This window comes from Bos mutus, chromosome 23 (genome assembly GCF_027580195.1).
Source record: "Bos mutus isolate GX-2022 chromosome 23, NWIPB_WYAK_1.1, whole genome shotgun sequence".
In the NCBI taxonomy this organism is placed as follows: Eukaryota; Metazoa; Chordata; class Mammalia; order Artiodactyla; family Bovidae; genus Bos; species Bos mutus.
In genome coordinates, this window is record NC_091639.1 from 9,102,846 (window position 1) to 9,124,631 (window position 21,786).

At 47.0% G+C, this 21,786-nt stretch overlaps 1 protein-coding gene across 1 annotated transcript in view; it reads left to right on the plus strand.

Moving 5' to 3' along the window:
* LOC102281286 (phosphatase and actin regulator 1) overlaps positions 1-21,786 on the plus strand; it is a 254,955-nt gene that overhangs the window by 205,750 nt on the left and 27,419 nt on the right. Inside the window, 2 exon segments of the mRNA XM_070361372.1 lie at positions 9,198-9,448; positions 11,519-11,675. Of these exon segments, the coding sequence (XP_070217473.1) occupies positions 9,198-9,448; positions 11,519-11,675 (408 nt within the window).

The following is a 21,786-nucleotide window of genomic DNA, read 5'->3' on the forward strand; positions in this document are numbered from 1 at the left end:
GTGTCCCTTTATGACACGTTTTTCTTTAAAAATAGTGGTGAAATGATTCCCAGGTATTCTCAGGGAAGATAAAGGATTTAAAATAGTCAGTGATTTTTAATTTCAAAACCTGCCCCTGATTTCCTAGGAGAGTATCAAAGGTGCGTGATGGCGGGTAATCCCACGCCCAGGATTATTCACAGTGCTCTATATGCATCTCCCTATTATCATGTGATGGAGATACAGTGACGGTTATGAAGCTCCCTTGAAAGGGGGCTAACTGTGTAATGACCCTGGTTGTCACAGATGTCTTGGCATGCATTTCTTAATGAATTATTAAAAACAAGCTGCCTCTCCCTCACCCAGTCATGAACAGGACAGGTGAAACAGTCTCAGTTTTCAAAGTCTGTGGATTTCTTGGAAACATGTGACTGTTTAAATGACAGGGAAAAGTGGTGAGGGGGGATGGGGGGGATGGGGGCCTGACGGGGGCCATTGTGTCCTTTGCCTTTTTTTAATTTGGCTGCAGCAGGTCTTGGCTGTGGCGCACGGGCTCTTCAGTCTTCCTTTCGCCATGTGAGATCTGTACTTGCATCACGAGAACTCTTGGTTGTGGCCTGCGGGATTTAGTTCCCTGACCGGGGATTGAACTCAGGCCCCCTGTATTGGGAGTGTGACGTTTTAGCCACTGGACCATCAGGGAAGCTCCCTGTGTTCTCAATTTACGTGTCTCCTATTTTGTTGTTGTTCAGTCACTAAATCATGTCTGACTCTTTGCGACCCCATGGACTGTAGCCCACCAGGCTCCTCTGTCTGTGGGGTTTCCCAGGCAAGAATACTTACTGGACTGGGTTGTTGTTTCCTTCTCCAGGGGATCTTCCCGACCCAGGGGTGGAACCCGCATCTCCTGCATTTGCAGGCAGATGCTTTACCACTGAGCCACCAGGGAAGCCCCCTACTTCTTTTTTTTTTTTATGTTACTTTTAAACTTTACATAATTGTATTAGTTTTGCCAAATATCAAAATGAATCCGCCACAGGTATACATGTGTTCCCCATCCTGAACCCTCCTCCCTCCTCCCTCCCGATACCCTCTCTCTGGGTCGTCCTACTTCTTTTAGTAGAGCCCACACAGAGAGTTGGATTTTCCAAAAAGAAGACTGGCTAAGTGTTGTTTTGGATGGAGACAGCACCAAGGGGAGAAGAAACAGCTTTGGACTTCCTGACATGTCACGGGGACAGAGAGAAGGCGAAGAGAGTTTGCAATGCCTGCTTTTTACTGACTTAGGACTGCTGTTTTACTCTCAAGCTTCCTGAATCTTATTTTCGTGTGTCTCTTGTGAATAGCAGGCCTCCTAATTTAGGTAAACTTCTGCTTGTTCCTTCTGGCTTATTCAGTTGTTTCATGAAGGAAAGTACTCAGGCACTTCCATCATCTGGGGAGAAAGTGAGGACAAAACAAAGTGGACATCCTCCCAGGCTTCCCTTTCTCTGGAGGATGCAGGTGATACGCCAGTGAATGTGTTAGATGCTGTGTACTTACATCCATACACTGGAGGAGGCGCGAAGCGGGGGAGTGAGCATCACCTACGATAGTGATGCCCTTCCGTCCTCCAGGAGCTGCATCCTCACTGCGGCACCAAGAAACCCACTGCATCTCTTCTTACTCGTAACACATCTCAGGAAAGTTACATCATTTGGAGCCTTCGAGATGAGGGAACGGAATCTCTTCCCCCCTCCTCCTGGAGAATAATGTAGGCCCTTAGGTGTTAATATAAATTTATTGTAGAATGTCACATGAGAAGAAATCTTCTAGCCCAACTAGCTCACCATACAACGCAGCCTGACTCTGGACAATCTTACTGAAGGGGCCTGAGAGCCTGTGAGCGTACAGTTGGGAAAAATGCAGTGGCCATAAGCTCTCTGTGCTTCTATGCTCACATTGTCCTGGGTACCCTGGCCTTCTTCTTTGCACAGATCTCTCTGCCTTATCTCTTTGCGTTATCTTCTTAAGAATCCTAGTTCGCTATTTCCACATCTTTAATTCTCTGTTCACAGGACACTTTCTCTACACAGGAAGACTATCTAAGGGTCGAGGATGATTATTTTAGTGAATTAAATGATGGGAACTGTATTATGACTACTGTGACTCCTAGAGACTTCAAATATTTGATTGACTTTTCCATCAGTTCTTAAAATGTGGACAAAAACGAGGCTAGGATATGAAGAGAATGATAATCAGCCTCTGTCTTTGAAAGGCTTGTAGTCATTGGGGGCAGGGAGTAAATGCTTAGATATGTGATTATAATATAACCCGACAGGTGCTAGAAAAGAGGTGGGAACAGAGGCTGTGGATGCAGAAGGGGCTGGTTTCCACTGAAAAATCAGGAAAGGCTGCTCAAAAGAATGGCATCAAGGCTCTCCCTGAGGTTGGGTGGGCTGCTGCAACCAAACTCTGAGGGGCTTGTTCTGAGGTGGAGTGATGGCAGGAGAGCTCAAAGTGTGCTTCAGTTCAGTTCAGTCGCTCAATCTTATCCGACTCTTTGTGACCCCGTGGACTGCAGCTCACCAGGCCTCCCTGCCCTTCACCAGTTCCCAGATCTTGCTCAAACTCATGTCCATCAAGTCGGTGATGCCATCCAACCATCTCATCCTCTGTCATCCCCTTCTCCTACCTTCAACCTTTCCCATTTTCTGGGTCTTTTCCAATGAGTCAGTTCTTCACATCAGGTGGCCAAAGTATTGGAGCTTCAACTACAGCATCAGTCCTTCCAATGAATATTCAGGACTGATTTCCTTTAGGATTGATTGGTTGGCTCTCCTTGTAGTCCAAGGGACTCTCAAGAGTCTTCTCCTACACCACAGTTCAAAAGCATCAATTCTTTGGCGCTCAGCTTTCTTTATGGTCCAACTCTCACATCCATACATGACTACTGGAAAAACCATAGTTTTGACTAGATGGGCGTTTGTTGGCAAAGTAATGTCTCTGCTTTTGAATATGCTGTCTAGGTTGGTCTAGCTTTTCTTCCAAGGAGCATCTTTTAATTTCATGGCTGCAGTCACCATCTGCAGTGATTTTGGAGCCCAAGAAAATAAAGTCTGTCACTGTTTCCACTGTTTCCCCATCTATTTGCCATGAAATGATGGGATCAGATGACATGATCTTAGTTTTTTGAATGTTGAGCTTCAAGCCAACTTTTTCAGTCTCCTCTTTCACTTTCATCAAGAGGCTCTTCAGTTCCTCTTCCTTTCTGCCATTAGGGTAGTGTCATCTGCATATCTGAGGTTCTTGGTATTTCTCCCAGCAATCTTGATTCCAGTTTGTGCTTCATCCAGCCCAGCATTTCACATGATGTACTCTACATGTAAGTTAAATAAGCAGGGTGACAATATTCAGCCTTGACATACTCCTTTCTCAATTTAGAACCAGTCCATTGTTCCATGTCCCGTTCTAACTGACAAAATAGAAAAAGCAAGAGAATTCCAGAAAAACAGCTATCTCTTCTTTATTGACTATGCCAATGCCTTTCACTGTGTGGATCACAATAAACTGTGGGAAATTCTTAAAGAGATGGGAATACCAGACCACCTGACCTGCCTCCTGAGAAATCTGTATACCGGTGAAGAAGCAACATTTAGAACCGGACAGTATGCTTCAGAAGCCAAAAGGCCTCTGTGGCTGGAACTCGGGGTGCATGGTAAATAACAGTAACAAATCAGATTGGAAGGAATGAGGGGTGCAGATGGCAAGGCACCTCCTCATCCATTCCAAAGAGGGTGAGGTTTGTCCAGTTGACAATGAGACACTTGAAAGGTCTTTTAATTGAGGGAATGTCATGTTCAGACCTGTCTGACAGCAGCAAGGAGTTGTGTGGGTGGTGGTGAGAAGGAGAGAAAGTTCTGGAAAAAGTAAATCTTGAAGCCACTGCAGGGCTCTGCTGCTGCCCAGGTGACATCACTACAAGACCAGGCTCTACAAGCCCTACTGCCCGAGTTCAGTAATGCCTGCACCCCTCTCGCTGTGACCGTGCCCGGCGGCCTCATGTTCCCTCTCTAAAATGGGAGTGTAACAGTAATTCTGATCTCACAGGGTGGCTGTGAGGCTTACATGGATTTATCCTGGTGCCGTGTGAGCACTGAAAGCATCAGCTCTCATCACCGTTGCAGGCAGTGGTCCAGGAGGGGTTAGGGAGACTCCCGCTATGAGGTCAGGGTGAGGGCTCCATGGTCACCTCCAGGGTTAGTTCCTGATCACCCGCCTGGAGGAGAAACAGTGAACACCACCCAGGGGTGACTTTTTCTTGTGTGTGTTCACCTACTTTAAGGACACTGTGTTCACCATGTTGACTTCCCTGGTGGCTCAGACGGTAAAGCGTCTGTCTACAATGCAGGAGACCCAGGTTCGATCTCTAGGTTGGGAAGATCCCCTGGAGAAGGAGATGGCAATCCACTCCAGTACTCTTGCCTAGAAAATCCCATGGACAGAGGAGCCTGGTAGGCTACAGTCCATGGGGTCGCAGAGAGTCAGACACGACTGAGTGACTTCACTTTGACTTTACCGTGTTATCACCATGGAATGTAAATTCAGGTTAAACGAGAGAATTTCTCAAGTACAACAAAGCATTCTATATATTTCAAAGTTGCTACAAAGCGTTAGTCGCCCTGCTGCTAAGTCGCTTCAGTCGTGTCCGACTCTGTGTGACCCCATAGACGGCAGCCCACCAGGCTCTCCCGTCCCTGGGATTCTCCAGGCAAGAACACTGGAGTGGGTTGCCATTTCCTTCTCCAATGCGTGAAAGTAAAAAGTGAAAGTGAAGTCGCTCAGTCATGTCCGACTCTCAGCGACCCCATGGACTGCAGCCTACCAGGCTCCTCCGCCCATGGGATTTTCTAGGCAAAATACTGGAGTGGGGTGCCATTGCCTTCTCTGTTAGTCGCCCAGTTGTGTCCAATTCTGTGCAACTCCGTGGACTGTAGCCTGCCAGGCTCCTCTGTCCATGGAATTCTCCAAGCAAGAATACTGGAGTGGGTAACCAATCCCTTCTCTAGCAGATCTTCCCCACCCAGAGATCGAACCTGGGTCTCCCCCATTGCAGGCAGATTCTTTACCATCTGCGCCACTGGGGAAGCCCAAAATCTGTATAATGTCTGACCAAACCAGCTTGCTCACAAATCACTTCCATTATGATTCTTTTAGAGAAAATAAGTATACTGCACACATTTTAAAAGTGTTTTTCATTTACCTTTCATTAGCACTTAAAATGGAGAAGGCAATGGCACCCCACTCCAGTACTTCTGCCTGGAAAATCCCATGGACAGAGGAGCCTGGTAGGCTGAAGTCCATGGGGTCGCTGAGGGTCGGACACAACAGAGTGACTTCACTTTCACTTTTCACTTTCACGTGTTAGAGAAGGAAATGGCAACCCACTCCAGTGTTCTTGCTTGGAGAATCCCAGGGATGGCGGAGCCTGGTGAGTTGCCATCTATGGGGTCACACAGAGTCGGACACGACTGAAGCAAACTTAGCAGCAGCACTTAAAATACGCGTTTCTATTTCAAAATGAGATCTGTTTGACTTCTGAGCAAACTCAGTACTTAATCCCCAAAGAGTGTTGACCTGAGTGGTCTAGAATAGATCTGCTTACATGAGTCAGCTTTGCCTCGGGGACGTTGACAGGTACTCTGGAAGGTGTGGTAACTCTTTCAGGCTGCTGGAGTGTCATTTTGTAACTCACCCATCTGGGCCACATAACAAGCCAAGCTGCTTCCCTCAGATGGGTTCAGAGTGCCTGTGTTAACAGGGTAACTGCTTTGGGACCACAGCAGGAGCAGAGAGAATGCACTCAGCGGAACTGTCACGATGTCAGATGGGCTGGTACCGCCCCCAGAGTGCCAGCCTGATACACAGCAGGTCAAGGGATCTGAGCAGTTCACCCTTCAGCGAATACTGCAGATTGCTGAGCACTAATACCCAGGCTGCATTAGAGGAGACTCACACGGTACAACTCTGAGGATGCAGCAGGTAGCAGAGCTGTCTGCATACTCTAGACCCAGGGGTCAAACCCAGCTGTCCTACATTGCAGGAGATTCTTTACCATCTGAGCCACCGGGGAAGTCCTATACTCTAGGTCAGTAGTTCCCAAATGGGCAGCTTTGCCCCCCAGAGGACATTGGACAATATCTGATGATACTCGGGGTTGTCACCACCAGAGGAGATGCCACTAGCATCTAGTGGGTAGAGACCAGGTTTGCTGCTAAACATCCTACAACACACAGGACAACCCCCTGACACAAAGAAGGACCCAGTCCAAAAGGTCAGCCACGCCAAGGTTGAGAGACTCTGGTCGAGCTCAACACATTTAATCAAAATGTGGTGTATTATATATATATGTGTGTATATATGTATACGCACACATCGTTGGTGGTACCTTAATGGAGTTTAAGACAAGCTTTTTAAAAGTTTTAATTGTTGTTATTATTGTTTTTGTTCAGTCACTATGCCGCATCTGACTCTCTGCGACCCCGTGGACTATAGCCCACCAGGCTCCTCTGTCCTCCACTATCTCCCGGAGTTTGCTCAAATTCACGTCGATTGAGTTGGCAGTGTTATCTAACCATCTCATCCTCTGCCGTCCCCTTTTCCTTTTGCCTTCAGTCTTTCCCAGCATCACTGTCTTTTCCAATGTGTTGGCTCTTCGCATCAGGTGGCCAAAGTATTGAAGCTTCAGCATCAGTTCAGTTCAGTCGCTCAGTCTTATCCGACTCTTTGCGACCCCATGGACTGTAGCACACCAGGCTTCCCTGTCCATCACCAACTCCCAGAGCTTGCTCAAATTCATGTCCATTGAGTCAGTGATGCCATCTAACCATCTCATCCTTTGTTGTCCCCTTCTCCTCCTGTCTTCAATCTTTCCCAGCATCGGGGTCTGAGCCACGAGGGAAGTCAACATACAACTTGTGGACTTCAAATGTAGCTCACACAGAAAAGCTGAGGGGTGAGGGATGATCAGTTCAGTTCAGTCGCTCAGTCATGTCCAACTCTTTGCGACCCCATGGACTGCAGCACACCAGGCTTCCCTGTCTATCACCAACTCCCAGAGCTTGCTCAAACTCATGTACATCGAGTCAGTGATGCCATCCAACCATCTCATCCTCTGTCGTCCCCTTATGATAGAGGTTAGAAATATTCATTTGGATCAGGGGTCAGGAAACTTTTTCTGTAAAGAACTGAACAGTTGGTACGTCCCTGGTGGTCCAGGGGTTGAGACTTCATGCTTCCAATGCAGGGGGCATGGGTTTGATTCCTGGTCAGGGAACTAAGATCTCACAACCACGGTGGGTGGGGGGGCAGTGGGGAATGGATAGTAAAGATTTGAGGCTCTGTTACAGCTTCTCAACACTGCCATTCTGGTGCAAAGGTCGTTGTGACAGTAGGTAAACATTCGAGTCCTTTCCCCATCCTGACCATTCTAAACCCAGCATCCAAGACGTATCCTTTAAACTCAGTGCCCTGTGACCTGACCGTGACAGGAGAGGGGACACTATTACTTACCCTGGTTAGTAACATCTAAAACATTTACAGAGTCACGATGCCTGCTTGGTACACGTGTTGTTGACAAAGCATGATGTTTCCTCCGCCTTGAATGCATGTGTGCATGGTTAGTAGGGTTTGTGTTTAACCAAAATACACAATCTTACAAGTATCACAATTCAGTGTTTGGATACAGCATATTGAAACAGAGCAAGTTCAAATTCTAACTGGCTCCTTGACCACCTGTGCCATCGTGGGCTTATTAATTACCCTCTCAGAGCCTCCATTTCCTGCTTATTAAAATGAGGATAACTGACACCTCTCCTGCAGGGTTGTTATTAACAATGTGATGAGATACTGGATGTGGAAGTTTGCAGCACAGTGGGTGACACATTCAATAAATGTTCGCTTTTTGCTTCTCTGCCTCAGTTCTTGCACATATTTGACTCGGTCGTTAAGCCGTTACCAAAAGTGCCAGTCAGGTCAGGGGCATGTATAGCTCTGCAGTACACTAAAAATAGTCCCTGAAAATTAAAGACTGATCTCTTCACTAATACTTTTGAGTATGATTCATCACCCATTTTAAATGCATCTATGTCAGGGATTCCAGCCCAGCAAAGACAATCAGCACGGACTGAGTGCCCATTTACTGTCAGCCACGGTGCCAGGCACCTGCTGCAGATGTGAAGAGGGCACAGTCCCTGCCCTTGGAGGTGTCTAGCACTTGGCTGGCGGGGGCAACTCCTCCCCAAATAACAAGCAAATGGGTGTTCCCAGTTTTCAAAATTGTGGAATCTCCCGAGAACCTGGGCAAAGTGTTGCCCAAGACGAGTATTGAAAGGTCGACAGAAATTAGCAAGGTGAAGGTAAGATGGGAGCACATCTCACCTTGTTTACCATGTGAACAACGTGACTTGTGTGGGGACAGGTAGGGGGATGAGGCTGGGGCAGACGATACGAGGTATTGCATGTCGGGCTGTGTTTAAACTGCTGCTTCCAGGCTAATGGTTTTCCCTCTCCTCTGGCAGTGAGACCTTTCATTTAGAGCAGGTCTTCTAAGTGACCACACCATTCCAGAAGGTTTTTCCCTTCCTGCCCTTGGCCATCAGAGGTGGAGGCCAGATGTAATAAGAAGCTATGTTTCAGTTAATTGAGTTCTTTGCTATGACTGGTGTAGCCTGCAGTGTGGATTTTTGACAACTTTTCTGTATCAGTCTTGGAGCACTGGTTTTGTAGATTAGGAAGACACTCAGGGTTCTAACAGATGAGATAGCCACATCTGAGTTTCCAAAAGCTGTCCTGGAGAACAGACTGATATGGACAATGTCTAGAAACCACTTGGAGGGCCCTTTCTAGAAATAACAAGTGTGGGGCTCCTTTGAGGCCCTTCCGGTGGGACACACAGGCACCAGACCTGCTGAAAAGATAGGATTTACCCAGTTTCATCCAAGGAAACTGAGGCTCAGAAAAGGTAACAGTCTGCCCGCCATCAGAAGAGAGCAGATGCTGCCACCACCAGGTCACTCTGCTGTCCCAGCACGTCGAGCTGTAGGTGAGAAATGGGACTCAAATTGTCCCGTAGACCTTTCGCTTCTGAGTGCAGGACGGCCAGGGTTTTAAAAGGTTCCCATGCATTTATACGACACCTTAGCCAGAATGAATGTCCTCTTTTCTTTCTTTTTAAACAGCTCTGAGCAGCGGGTCCCCTGTTCTACTTCTTACCACAGCTCTGGTTTGCACTCGGGTGACAGTGTCACAAAAGCAGGACCTCTGGGCCTTCCGGAAATCAGACAAGTGCCAACTGTTGTGATTGAATGTGATGACAATAAAGAAAACGTGCCTCATGAAGCAGACTACGAAGACTCTTCTTGCCTGTACACAAGAGAAGAGGAGGAGGAGGAGGAAGAGGACGAGGATGACGACACTTCATTGTATACCAGTAGGTACTTCTAAACTCTTGGGGCGTGGCGGGCATGGGGGGGCATGGCCAGGCGGGGGCATGGCCGGAGTGAGGAGCTGCCCACCTCTGTGGATTCAAATCTGAGGTCCAGTGTTGTTATTTCTTTATTAGTAAAATGAAAGTAACGGTCTTCTGAACAACATCAGAACTCTAGAAACCACAGCATCATGCTGCCATCTCTTACCTCTTTAGATGTTCTTTCTTTCTCTGATGGCTTCCTGTGGGATGCCATGTGCAGTTCTGTGCTTAGTCTCTCAGTTGTGTCGGACTCTTTGCGACCCATGGACTGTAGCCCGCCAGGCTCCTCTGTCCATGGGGATTCTCCAGGCAACAATACTGGAGTGGGTTGCCATGCCCTCCTCCAGGGGATCTTCCCAACCCAGAGATCAAACCCAGGCCTCCCTCATTGCAGGTGGATTCTTTGCCATCTGGGCCACCAGGGAAACCCCCATCCAAAGAAAAAAAAGGGGGGTGAGGAGAAGGAAGCACTTTAAAATTCAATTCCAGTATACAGAATACACTAAAGTACTAACTGTTGCATATGGAACAAATTCATTTTTAAACATACCTCAACCACTTCAGAGACTGAATTTAAATTTCTTCTTTAAGGCCTTTCAGTGCGCTAAGAAACAAGGCAAAAAATGAAGAAAGCAAAGTTCAAAATCTGTCATTCTGGTTACAAAAAATGAATGTTTCAATCGAATGAATATTGACTGATATTTTATCAACTTTTAATGCATGAACTTAAATAATAGCAAACTTTTACTGTGTGCCTGATAATAGGCTAAGATTTCATTCTTATCTACATCTCACAACCCCCAGGGGCATAAATTCCTGCCCTGTTTTCCGGGGGGTGGCGGTAGTGCGGAAGGAAATGAAGCAGCCAGGATCTTGCCCAGAGCTTCACATCTGCTAAGAGGCAGCGCTGAGAGCTGAAGCTGCCTGGGCCTTACTCCAAAGCCCATGTTCTAAAACCAGCAGCAGAAGAAAGAAGACAAGCACTTACTATGCAAAATCCAAAGGGATCCCCCAAACTTGGTGCTTCCCAGGCCTTTGCTCTTGCCTCACATACTGGGGTTCAGGTAGCAAACTAAACTTGAGCACTGGAAACAGTCCTGCTATTAAGGAGAGAACCACGGAGGGGCAGCCAAAGGCCCATGTTGTCCAGCCTCTGCCCATCACTTTCTGCCCAGATGATGGAGCATTTATACCAGGGTTTCACAACCTCAGCACTCATGACGTCTTGGGCCAGATGACTGATTGTCATGGCAGCTGCCCTGTGCGTCGTAGGATGTTGAATAGCCTCTACCCACTGGTGCCAGTAGCAGCCTCTCCACCAGACCCCAGTTTGACAACCAAAAATGTCTCTAGACTTTGCCAAATGTCCCCTGGGGGGGGCAAAAATCTCTCCTGGCTGAGAAGCATGGATTTATTCCAGATGGAAGGTGCTCAGAACCTCCTGTGTTGAAAAGCAGTGCCCAAATATTGCCTTTCCGTGAATTTGTTCTCCCTCCCACCCCACGCTGACCCACGTTGCCCAGCCTTACTTTGCTCCGCACCCCCAGCCCCGCTGTAGCTGATCTCTCTTGTCTCCTGTGATTCCCTGGCTTATCACACATCACCTCTGAGCCTTCATAGAGGCAGGTGCACTCCAGCCGGCTGCCTGTCGGTCTCATTTATCCTGCACGTGCCAGCCCCTCGTCCTCCGTCCTTCGCGGTCTGTTTTATGCTCCACAGTCTGTCTGCCCTCCTTTGCGGTGTTCCCACCAGGTGGGGAGTTCCTGGGGAAGCAGAGATCCCGTCACAGGTCGCCCGTGTGCTCCTCACATGCCCGGCACACTGGGAGGTAGACAGGACATGCTGATGGCAGAAACCATGAAAGTGACATACAGTCACTCTCCTCCTTTGGCTGAGGTCTTGACCACTCTCAGGAGTTGGGCTGTTATATCTGTCTCCCTGTCTTGCGCCCTGTGGGCCACAGCTGACTCTGGGGGAGCCCGGAGCCCAGGTTGGCGATGACTTCATTAACTCATCTCTGCCCTCCTGCAGGCTCCCTGGCCATGAAGGTGTGCAGGAAGGACTCCTTAGCCATCAAACTCAGCAACAGGCCCTCCAAGCGAGAGCTGGAAGAAAAGAACATCCTTCCCCGCCAGACGGACGAGGAGCGACTAGAGCTGCGGCAGCAGATTGGCACCAAGCTCACCAGGTAGGTCAGGGGCTCCCTTGGACTGTTTGAGGTGCACTCGAAATCTCACTCTCTTTGAAAAGCCTGTGGCCGTGTTTGCGGTCCTCATGGAGTGAGCACGATGTAAAACATAATTTTATCCTGATGGTTTTAATAGCATAAAAATATAAGGTAGCACTCTAAGAATAATCCCAAATTGGGAGAAGGGAGCAGAAACAAGTAAAATGACGTCCAGTGTTAAGGCTGTTGTTGTGTACTCACTAAGTCACGTTTGACTCTTCGCAACTCCGTGGACTGCAGCCCGCCAGGCTGCCCAGTCCTTCACTGTCTCCCAGAGCTTGCTCGAATTCATGTCCATTGAGTCAGTGATGCCATCCAACCATCTCATCCTCTGTTGTCCCTTTCTCCTCCTGCCCTCAGTCTTTCCCAGCATCAGGGTCTTTTCCAGTGAGGTGGCTCTTCACATCCGGTGACCACAGCACTGGAGCTTCAGCATCAGTCCTTCCAATGAATATTCAGGATTGATTTCCTTTGGATTGACTAGTTTGATATCCTTGCAGTTGAAGGGATTCTCTAGAGTCTTCTCCAGCACCACAATTCAAAAGCATCAATTCTTTGGCACTCAGCCTTCTTTATGGTCCAACTCTCACATCTGTACGTGAGTTTCTACCTAAAAATGCAAAAATAGTGTTCTTCTAAAAATGTTTTCTCATTGATGCTATTGGGCAGACTCTCCTAAACCTCAGTCATTTGAATGCTTTGATAATGAATAACTATTTCAACTTACCGTTATTTGAGAGGTGTGGGCTGCCCTTCAGACATGAACACAGTCAGCTGGGTATGTGTTGCTCTGCCTTATGTATACAGACTCAAGCCAGGTGCAGAGAACCAGGGGGCCAACATGGCCATCCACTGGGGTATGTGGTAGATGAAATAGAGCTGGAACTTAAATTTATTTTACATCATTCTTTTTTTGAGTCAATCATGTCTGTATTATACATATATACCATGCTGCTGCTGCTGCTGCTAAGTCGCTTCAGTCATGGCCGACTCTTTGTGACCCCATGGACTGCAGCCTACCAGGCTCCTCTGTCCATGGGATTTTCCAGGCAAGAGTACTGGAGTGGGTTGCCATTGCCTTCTCCGTATATATCATGCAGTAGTACTTATACATAACTTATAGATAAAGAAATGGCATATGTAGAGGTATGTGCTTTAAAAATTAAATTGAGTTCTCTGAAAGGTTCAAATCCGCAGGTCTGAGGGTCCTGTCTCATAGCCACGTGAGCAGGTCTTTTTCTCTCCAGGAACCTCTAGTCCGTGGAAATGTAGAGACCTCAGGACACTCCCTCGCCCCTCCAGAGCCCCCTAGATGCAAGGTGCCACTGCTTTCTCTCTGGGTCTGGGCGCTTCAACATGAACCCTAAGAGGTGGTCAGCCTGCGTGATCTTGGCTATCCAATCCACCTTTAGTTCCCTTCATTTACCAACCTTTTTACTCCCCTAAGATTAGTAGTCAGCCCACATAGTTCCATTTTATTTATTTGAAATCCATCTTACCCCACTCCAGCCCCCCAAAAAAATTGTAATTTAAAAAATCAGATATGGAGCCGTGCTTCTCTGTGTTCATAGTGAGAGTGACCTCTTGATCAGCCAGAGGACAGCTGATCTGGCCCTGCTTCACTTGCCAGCTTGGAGTGTTGATTGACTGAAGTAAACCTCCCCTCCTCCGCCACCTAGAAGGCGGTTCGAGGGCCCATTGGAACAGGATTTTGAGGGACCAAATAGAAGTCTGATGCCTGAAGGAGTCATTCTTTTGCTTCAGAAACATCCTTTAGAAAGTGAATCATTCCATAAGTCACCAAGACTACTTATTTAAAAAAAATTTTTTTTATTATGGTACAAGTCACTTAGTATATAACATATTATTTTAACCATATTTAACTGGCACTAAGTACATTCACATTGTTGTATAACTCTCTCCATCATCCATCTCCTGACTTTTTCACCCTCCTAAACTGAAACTCTGACCCCCTTTAAAAACGAACTCCCCATTCTCCCCTACTCCCTTGCTCCTGGCGTCTACCAGTGTACTTTCTGACTCTGTGAATTTGACTGTTCTAGGTACCTCGTATAAGGACTACTGATTTTAAGAGAAAGGAGCTCAGACTCAAACAGGATCTGTTCATAGTTACTCAGGGCCTCCTCTGAGGAACAGCCAGCTTTTCAGACCCAGCTGCCCATTGCTGTCCAACTGAGATCACTTCCTCAGTCCCCTCCAGCACTTCTGCATGCTTTAGATCATATAGGGGAAGAAAAAGCCTGGGAAGGAGAATAAAATGGGAGATGCCTTGCAGTATACGTAGGCACGAAATTAACCTCAAGAATAAATGAAGATTTGAGCAATCTGCCTCCCTGACACTTGTTCCCCTAAAACATCTCTTCACCCTTAATATATCACCGTTAGGAAATACCCATTTAGGGAAGCCTTGGAAACCTTGCTTGGGTTGGAAAGGATGTTTCTCCCTGTGATGTGCTTTTCCTAGACCAGAGTAGCTGGTGATTCAGGCCACTCACCTATGCTTCTTCCCAGTGATCAAAGGAGATACTGACTTTATTTCAGCCACTGAGAGTATTCACTTTCTAGGGCCGCCATAACAAAGTACCACTAGCTGAGTGGCTTACCCATCAGAACCGTATGGTCTCACCGTCTGGAGCCTGCATGTCTGAAATCAGAGTGTCAGCAGGGTTGGTTCCTTCTGAGGGCTGTGGGGGAGAATGTTCCAGACCCCTCCCTGGTTCTGGTGGTTCACAGACAGTCTTTAGCCTTCCTTGGCTTGTAGATGTAGCATCCTGATCTCTGCCTTCATCTTCCATCAGCATTCTCCTTGCTGTGTGTGTCTCCCCACATTTCGCCTTTTTAGAAGGAAACCAGTCATCTTAGATTCAGACCCAACCCTCGTCAACTTGTGTTAACTTGATTACCTCTTAAAAGACCCTGTCTCCAAATAAGCTCACACTCTGAGGTATTGGAGATTGGACCTGGACCTCAATACTGTGTTTTCAGTGTGTTTATCTGGCCACGTTGGGTCTTGGCCGCAGCATGCAGGATCTTCATTGCCTCGTGCTAGATCTTCCCTTGCAGCACACAGACTCTCCAGTTGCAGCCTGCGGTCTCTGGTTGTGGTGTGTGGGCTCGGTACTTCAGCAGTTGCAGCACAGGGACTCTAGTTGTGGCACATGGGCTCCAGAGTGCTTGGGCTCGGTAGTTGTAGCCTGTGGACTTAATTGCTACACAGTATGTGGGCTCTTAGTTCCCCGACTAGGGATTGAACCCGAGTCCCCTGCACTACAGGGTGGAATCTTAACCACTGGCCTACTAGAGAAGTCCCAGGACCTCAGCATTTGTATTTTGGGGAAATGCAATTCAAACCATACCAGTCGGGGAAGCATAAAGTGTGTCTACCTAGAAAAGGAGCCAGAAACTCAAATGCATGCCCAGAGCCAGGTAGGTATTGAGCATAAGGAAAGCAGGCAGTTCTGATATTATCAAGGTGTGCTGGAAACTGGGGTGAGATGAAAAGTCCACCCTTTATCAAAAGGGGTCGCCACTCTTCAGCTTCAGCCCCTGGTTGTTGTGGAGAAATGAAGAACCATTTATCTGATATTATGAAAAAACATCTGAATTTTTTTTTAAATGAAAATTTCAAATTTTTTTAACATTGTACAGACCGAGCATGGATTAAATTTAGCCCCAGGATCATGTCTCAGCCTGTGCCCCTGGATTTAATTTCTGACCTGGAAATCATAGTGTTTGCTGTGTACAGGATAGTCCTAAATGCTATGGGCATGCACTATACACTTTGATGACATGAGACTGAATTCTTCAGTGTGTGATAAATGTGGACATGTGTGTGTGTCTGTGTTGTTCAGTCACTCAGTCATGTCCAACTCTTGGCGACCCCATGACTGCAGCATGCCAGGCCTCCCTGTCCTTTGCTATGTCCTAGAGTTTGCACAGACTCATGTCCATTGAATCAGTGATGCCATCCAACCATCTCATCCTCTGTTGTTCCCTTCTCCTCCTGCCTTCAATCTTTCCCAGCATCAGAGTCTTTTCCAATGAGTTAGCTCTTCGAATCAGGTGGCCAATCTACTGGTGCTTCAGCTTCAGCATCAGTTCTTTCAATGAAGATTTAGGACTGATTTCGTTGAGGATGGGCTTACCTCATAGCTCAGTGGTAAAGAATCCGCCTGCAATGCAGGAGACCTGGATGTGATCCCTTGGTTGGGAAGATCCCCTGGAGAAGGGAAAGGCTATCTACTCCAGTATTCTGGCCTGGAGAATGTCATGGACTGTATAGTCCATGGGGTCACAAAGAGTTGGATGCAACTGAGTGACTTTCACTCACTTCTTTTAGGATTGACTGGTTTGGTCTTGCAGTACAAGGGACTCTCAAGAATCTTCTGCAGCACCACAGTTCAAAAGCATCAATTCTTTGGTGCTCAGCCCTCTTTATTATCCAAATCTGACATCCGTACATAACTACTGGAAAAAGCCATAGCTTTGACTAGACGGACCTTTGTCAGTAAAGTGATGTCTCTGCTTTTTAATGGGCTTCCCTGATAGCTCAGTTGGTAAAGAATCTGCCTGCAATGCAGGAGACCCCGATTCGTCGGAAGGATCTGCTGGAGAAGGGATAGGCTACCCACTCCAGTATTCTTGGGCTTCCCTTGTGGCTCAGCTGGGTAAAGAATCTGCCTACAATGTGGGAGACGTGGGTTCAATCCCTAGGTTGGGAAGATCCCCTGGAGAAGGGAAAGGCTACCCACTCCAGTATTCCAGCCTGGAGAGTTCCATGGACTGTATAGACCATGGGGTTGCAAAGAGTCGGACGAGACTGAGTGACTTTCACTTTCACTTCTTTTTAATATGCTGTCTAGCTTTGTCATAGCTTTTCTTCCAAGGAGCAAGTGTCTTTTAATTTCATAGCTGCAGTCCACACTGTCCACAGTGATTTTTGAGCCCAAGAAAATAGTCTATTTCCATTTTTTACCCATCTGTTTGCCTTGAAGTGATAGGACTGGATGCCATAATCTTAGTTTTTTGAACGTTGAGTTTTAAACCAGACTTTTTCACTCTCCTCTTTCACCCTCATCAAGAGGCTCTTTAGCTCCTCTTCCTTTCTGCCATTGAGGTGGTGTCATCTGCATATCTGAGGTTATTGCTATTTCTCCCAGCAATCTTGATTCCAGCTTGTGCTTCATCCAGCCCGGCATTTCACATGATGCACTCTGCATATAAGTTAAATAAACAGGGTGACAATATACAGCCTTGACGTACTCCTTTCCCAGTTATGAACTAGTTCATTGTTCCAAATCTGTAGCAACTGGGAATTAGCATCTTCTAGGATCCCAATTAATTTGAATGGGGTTATGGGGATTAATCATTAAAGAAATATACTGTATCCCTAAAAAAAACTTTTGACTCAGCTCTCTGTCTTTCAGGACTTTGTAGTCAGTTGGTTTTCAGAATATTTGTCATTAACTGTGGAAGAATACGTTAAGATGAATGAAGAAATTGGTTGAAATAGCTGTAGCTGCTTTTTTTCCTTAATGTGTATGAGTCTCAGAATCAGAAGGATTTAAGGGTAAAGCACGGTCATTGTTGACAGTTTGAATCTGTGCCTACGGCCTGAGATCCAGTACCATGCATCACGGGGCATCAGATGTAGGAGCCCCCTTTGAAAATTACCAGAATTCTCCCTCTTGCCTCCTGCTTGGCACTTAACGTTGTCATCTCTCTCTCTCTCTCTCTTTTTTTACTGTTTCCTTTTATTTATTTATTTGGCTGCCCCAGGTCTTGGTTGCAGCGTGCAGAATCTTTGATCTTCGTTGCAGAATCTTTAGTTGTGGCATGTGGGGTCTGGTTCCCAGAGCAGGGATTGAACCCAGGCCCGCTGCCCTGGGAGCATGGAGTCTTAGCCACTGGACCACCAGCGAAGCCCTTGCTCTCTTTTAAAAAGCTGTTGTCTTTACACTGACAGGGGCGTGGGGAATGAGATAGGGGAGGTGGGGAATGACGCCCTGATCATTCCCATGAAACCTAACGTGTTATTTTCTCTTATGTAGAATTTAATATGCTAGAAATAGAGAGTATTCTAAATCTGTATTTTATGCTCCTAAGTAGTTCACACTACAGGCAGAATATAAAATAATATATACAGAGGATTATGTGCAGCTTTAAATCGTCATATAATGTTCAAGGGAGAAACTTGAAATCCATTTTTCATGCTCATAGCACAGGCAATAAAAGCAGTATTAAATCCTGCCTTCTGACTGGAGCTTGCATACTGTTTACAGTTTGGGAAAATCAGCATTAGGAGTCTAGTTCCAAGGTGGCAAATGGCATCTCCCCCAGACCTAAGGGCTGATGCCGAGTGTAAGCTGGCACCTTCTCAGGCCAGGTAATTTCTGCTGTTGCAAAAAAAACACTTTCTAAAAATAGGAATAACAATCAAAGGCTCTAGGAATTCAGTTCAACTTTGGCTGACTTGAGGGTGCCCTAAACACACATCCCTGTGAATCACTTGATAGAAAGAGGGGAGGAAAATAGACTTGAGTGAAGTTTTGAAGGAGCTTCCTCATGCATCTGGCCTTGCAGCCTTGCAGCAGCAGTCGCATCCTCCTCTTCACCACTTGGGCTGTGATGAGGGATAGAGTGGAGAGGAGACCACAGGGGAGCGGGAAGAGGGCATGGATATCCGCTCGCCTTCACGTCTGCAACGCCTGGGTGGGAATGGCTCAGGTTAGTGGGCTTTTTCTGTGGATTCTGAGCCCTCCTCTAAACAAAACTGAAATTAGATACCAGCCACCAAGCTGCAACTGAGTGATTGGAATAAGCTAAATCTGGGCAAAATATGATGGGAATGGAGTTATTGAATCCTGCAGCATTTGCATAACAAACTCGTGGAATCTTCGAGCAGCTCAGCTGCTTTCAGATCATTTGACACCTCCCATTAACTCACTGTGCAAAGTAGACAATCTTCTCTAAAAGCCCTTCAGAAAGGCTGACATCTTCTGAAAGGTGCTGAGTTGAGTCAAGGCTACAGCACAACCCGACGATGGAAAGTTAAGGGAAGCTGCACATTGGTTTTATGTTAATTTCAATGAATGGTTCAGACATTGTCCTGAGAAAGATTTAAGTGAGGTGTGTTGGGAGGAGGTGGAATAAAACTTCAGGACCCTGTGAGTAGAGGTTGTGGCATTGAGGCGTGAGCCACACCCATCATGAAAAGTGAAAATCACTCTGTCTTGTCTGACTCTTTGCAACCCCATAGACTGTACGGTCCATGGAATTCTCCAGGCCAGAATACTGGAGTGGGTAGCCATTCCCTTTGCCAGGGGATCTTCCCAACCCAGGGATCAAACCCAGGTCTCCCGCATTGCAGGCACATTCTTTACCAGTTGAGCCACCAGGGAAGCCACACCTGTCATAGATATCACCAACTTGGGTCCTTGAATTCTGTAATCAATAGAAGCCGATTAAGAGGCCAGATGAGAGGTTCAGGCAAGGCTTTACTGGGACTCACGCTGCACCCATGGGAGCGAAAACAAGTAACAGGTGCCAAAGTGGGGGCCGAGCTGGTTCCTTAAATGGGATGAGGGTAGGCTGGATGAGAGGAGTGGTTTAGGTGGTTTACTTACCCTCTTGGTGGTGCTGTGTGCAGGGCTCATGCCCAGGACCCTGCTTGGGCTCCCAGCACCTCTGAGATGGAGGTTGATTTGTGGCCCTTTGTATCTTGTTCCCAGTTGCCCCAACTGAGCATGCATGCAGTTACTTTCAGTCCCTGATAGTTTCTTTGTATGCTGTTGCTGGAGGAGATGTTTGTCCAGGTGTAGGTGTAAGCGCAAGCGCTCGGTTACAGGGTTGCAGGTCCCAGCCGGTCTCACAGGGACCCACAGCTGCTGAACATGTCTCAGAGCCTTGCAGAGACATCTGCAGCCTTGCCCTCTTGTCTCAGCCTCCAGCTGTTAAGAAATGCAGTGAAGACTGAGTTCTTGCCATCCTGTTGCCAGAGATGAGCCCTGACAGTGTGCCTGTGTGTGTGTGTGTGTGCGTGTGTGTGTAGGGGAGGAGTCAGTTTGCAGGCTCCACACTGGATGTCAAGGAACAAAGCCACGTCTGTAGGGCCCTTCCAGTGCTCTGCACTTAGGACTCGCAGCTGCCCTGGTCACCTGTGCAATTTCCAGCAATATAGCAAGTGTGTAGGACCAGAGAGCTGCTTTTGTCCAGCAGAAATAGAATCCAAATTAGGGTTTAAAACTTGCAGAGGGTTTTTTTTTAAAAAGTGGCCATGATTGGAGGATGGGGAGTCTTGGGTTTTTCTGTTTGTTTTGTTGTTTTTTTTGTGCGGGGTGGCGGGAGGGGGTGGTGGGGGTGGTGGCCACACCATGCACCACGTGGAGTCTTAGTTCCCCGACCAGGGCTTGAACCTGCACATTGGAAGGTGTGAGTCATTGCATTGGAAGCTCAGAGTCTTAACCACTGCACCACCGGGGAAGTCCCTGGTGGTTGTTTTTTTTAATATGTTTTTTAAATGGCTGATTATTCTAGCGGCTTTTCAAATTCAGGGCATAGAGGGGCAGGAAGAGTACAGCTGTCTTCAGCTGCAGACCAAGCAGAGAAGGGGCGAGTCCTGAGTTGGCTGCTTTGTTGTTGTTCAGTCGCTCAGTCGTGTCCAACTCTGCGACCCCAGGAACTGCAGCACGCCAGGCTTCTCTGTCCTTCATTACTTCCCTGAGCTTGTTCAAACTCATGTCCATTGAGTCGGTGATGCCATCCAACCATCCCATCTTCTGTCATCCCCTTCTCCTCTTGCCCTCAATTTTTCCCAGCATCAGGGTCTTTTCCATTGAGTCAGTTCTTTGCATTAGGTGGCCAAAGGATTGGATCTTCAGCTTCAGCCTCAGTCCTTCCAATGATATTCAGGGTTGATTTCCTTTAGGATTGACTGGTTTGATCTCCTCTCAGTCCAAGGAACTCTCAAGAGTCTTCTCCAGCACCGCAGTTCAAAAGCATCAATTCTTTGACACTCAGCCGCCTGTATGGTCCAACTCTCACACCCATACATGACTACTGGAAAAACCATAGCTTTGTCTATAGTATGGACCTTTGTCAGCAAAGTGATGTCTCTGCTTTTTAATATACTGTCTAGGTTTGTCATAGCTATTCTTCCAAGGAGCAAGAGTCTTAATTTCATGGCTGCAGTCACCATCCACATTGATTTTGAAGCCCAAGAAAATGAAATCTGACACTGTTCCCACGTTTTCTCCATCTATTTGCCATGAAGTGATAAGACCAGGTGCCATGATCTTAGTTTTTTGAATGTTGAGTTTTAAACCAGCTTTTTTCACTATCCTCTTTCACCTTTATCAAGAAGCTCTTTAGTTCCTCTTCGCCTTCTGCCATTAGAGTGGTGTCATTTGCATTTTGTTGATATTTCAAATAGGCTGCTGACGGCCGCATTCTAAGAGGTTTCTCTTCACCCGGAAGTTAGATAAAGGAAGGGCTTTTAGTTCTCCATGGGTTTTCCTCCTGCTCGTGACTAGGGTCATCTGCAATGATGATTCTTGTTTGTCGTTCATCTTAGCCAATGTCAGAAAGAAAGACCCTGTTTCTCAGAATATTTGGCTAAGAAAGAGATATGTATGTTTAGAGACAACCTCTCGGGGTGATGGTCCTGACATAACATTGTCTAAGACTTTGGAGCCTTTGCTGTTGAGAAAATGCTCTCCCAGCCGCACTTCATCTGACCGCCTTCTCCCCAACCCTGCCAAGGTGGCTGCAGTTGAGACTCTGTTCTTGTAGGTGAGGAAACTGAGCTGTGAACTTTAGAGATAGTGAGCAGCAAAGAGAAACACACCTTTCAAATCCAGAACCTTCTATTTTAAGCCAACATGCTGAGAACAACATTTAGTTTGGTTTCGTTTTTGTGTAGCGGTGGGTGCCTGTGGTTGGGGATTGTGTGGGAGGGTGGAGTCCTGAACCAGTGGCTCAGGCTCATGGGAGCAATCGTGCTCACGGGAGAGATAAGCCATGGAAAGAAGAAGGAATAGGAGATGTTCTTCCA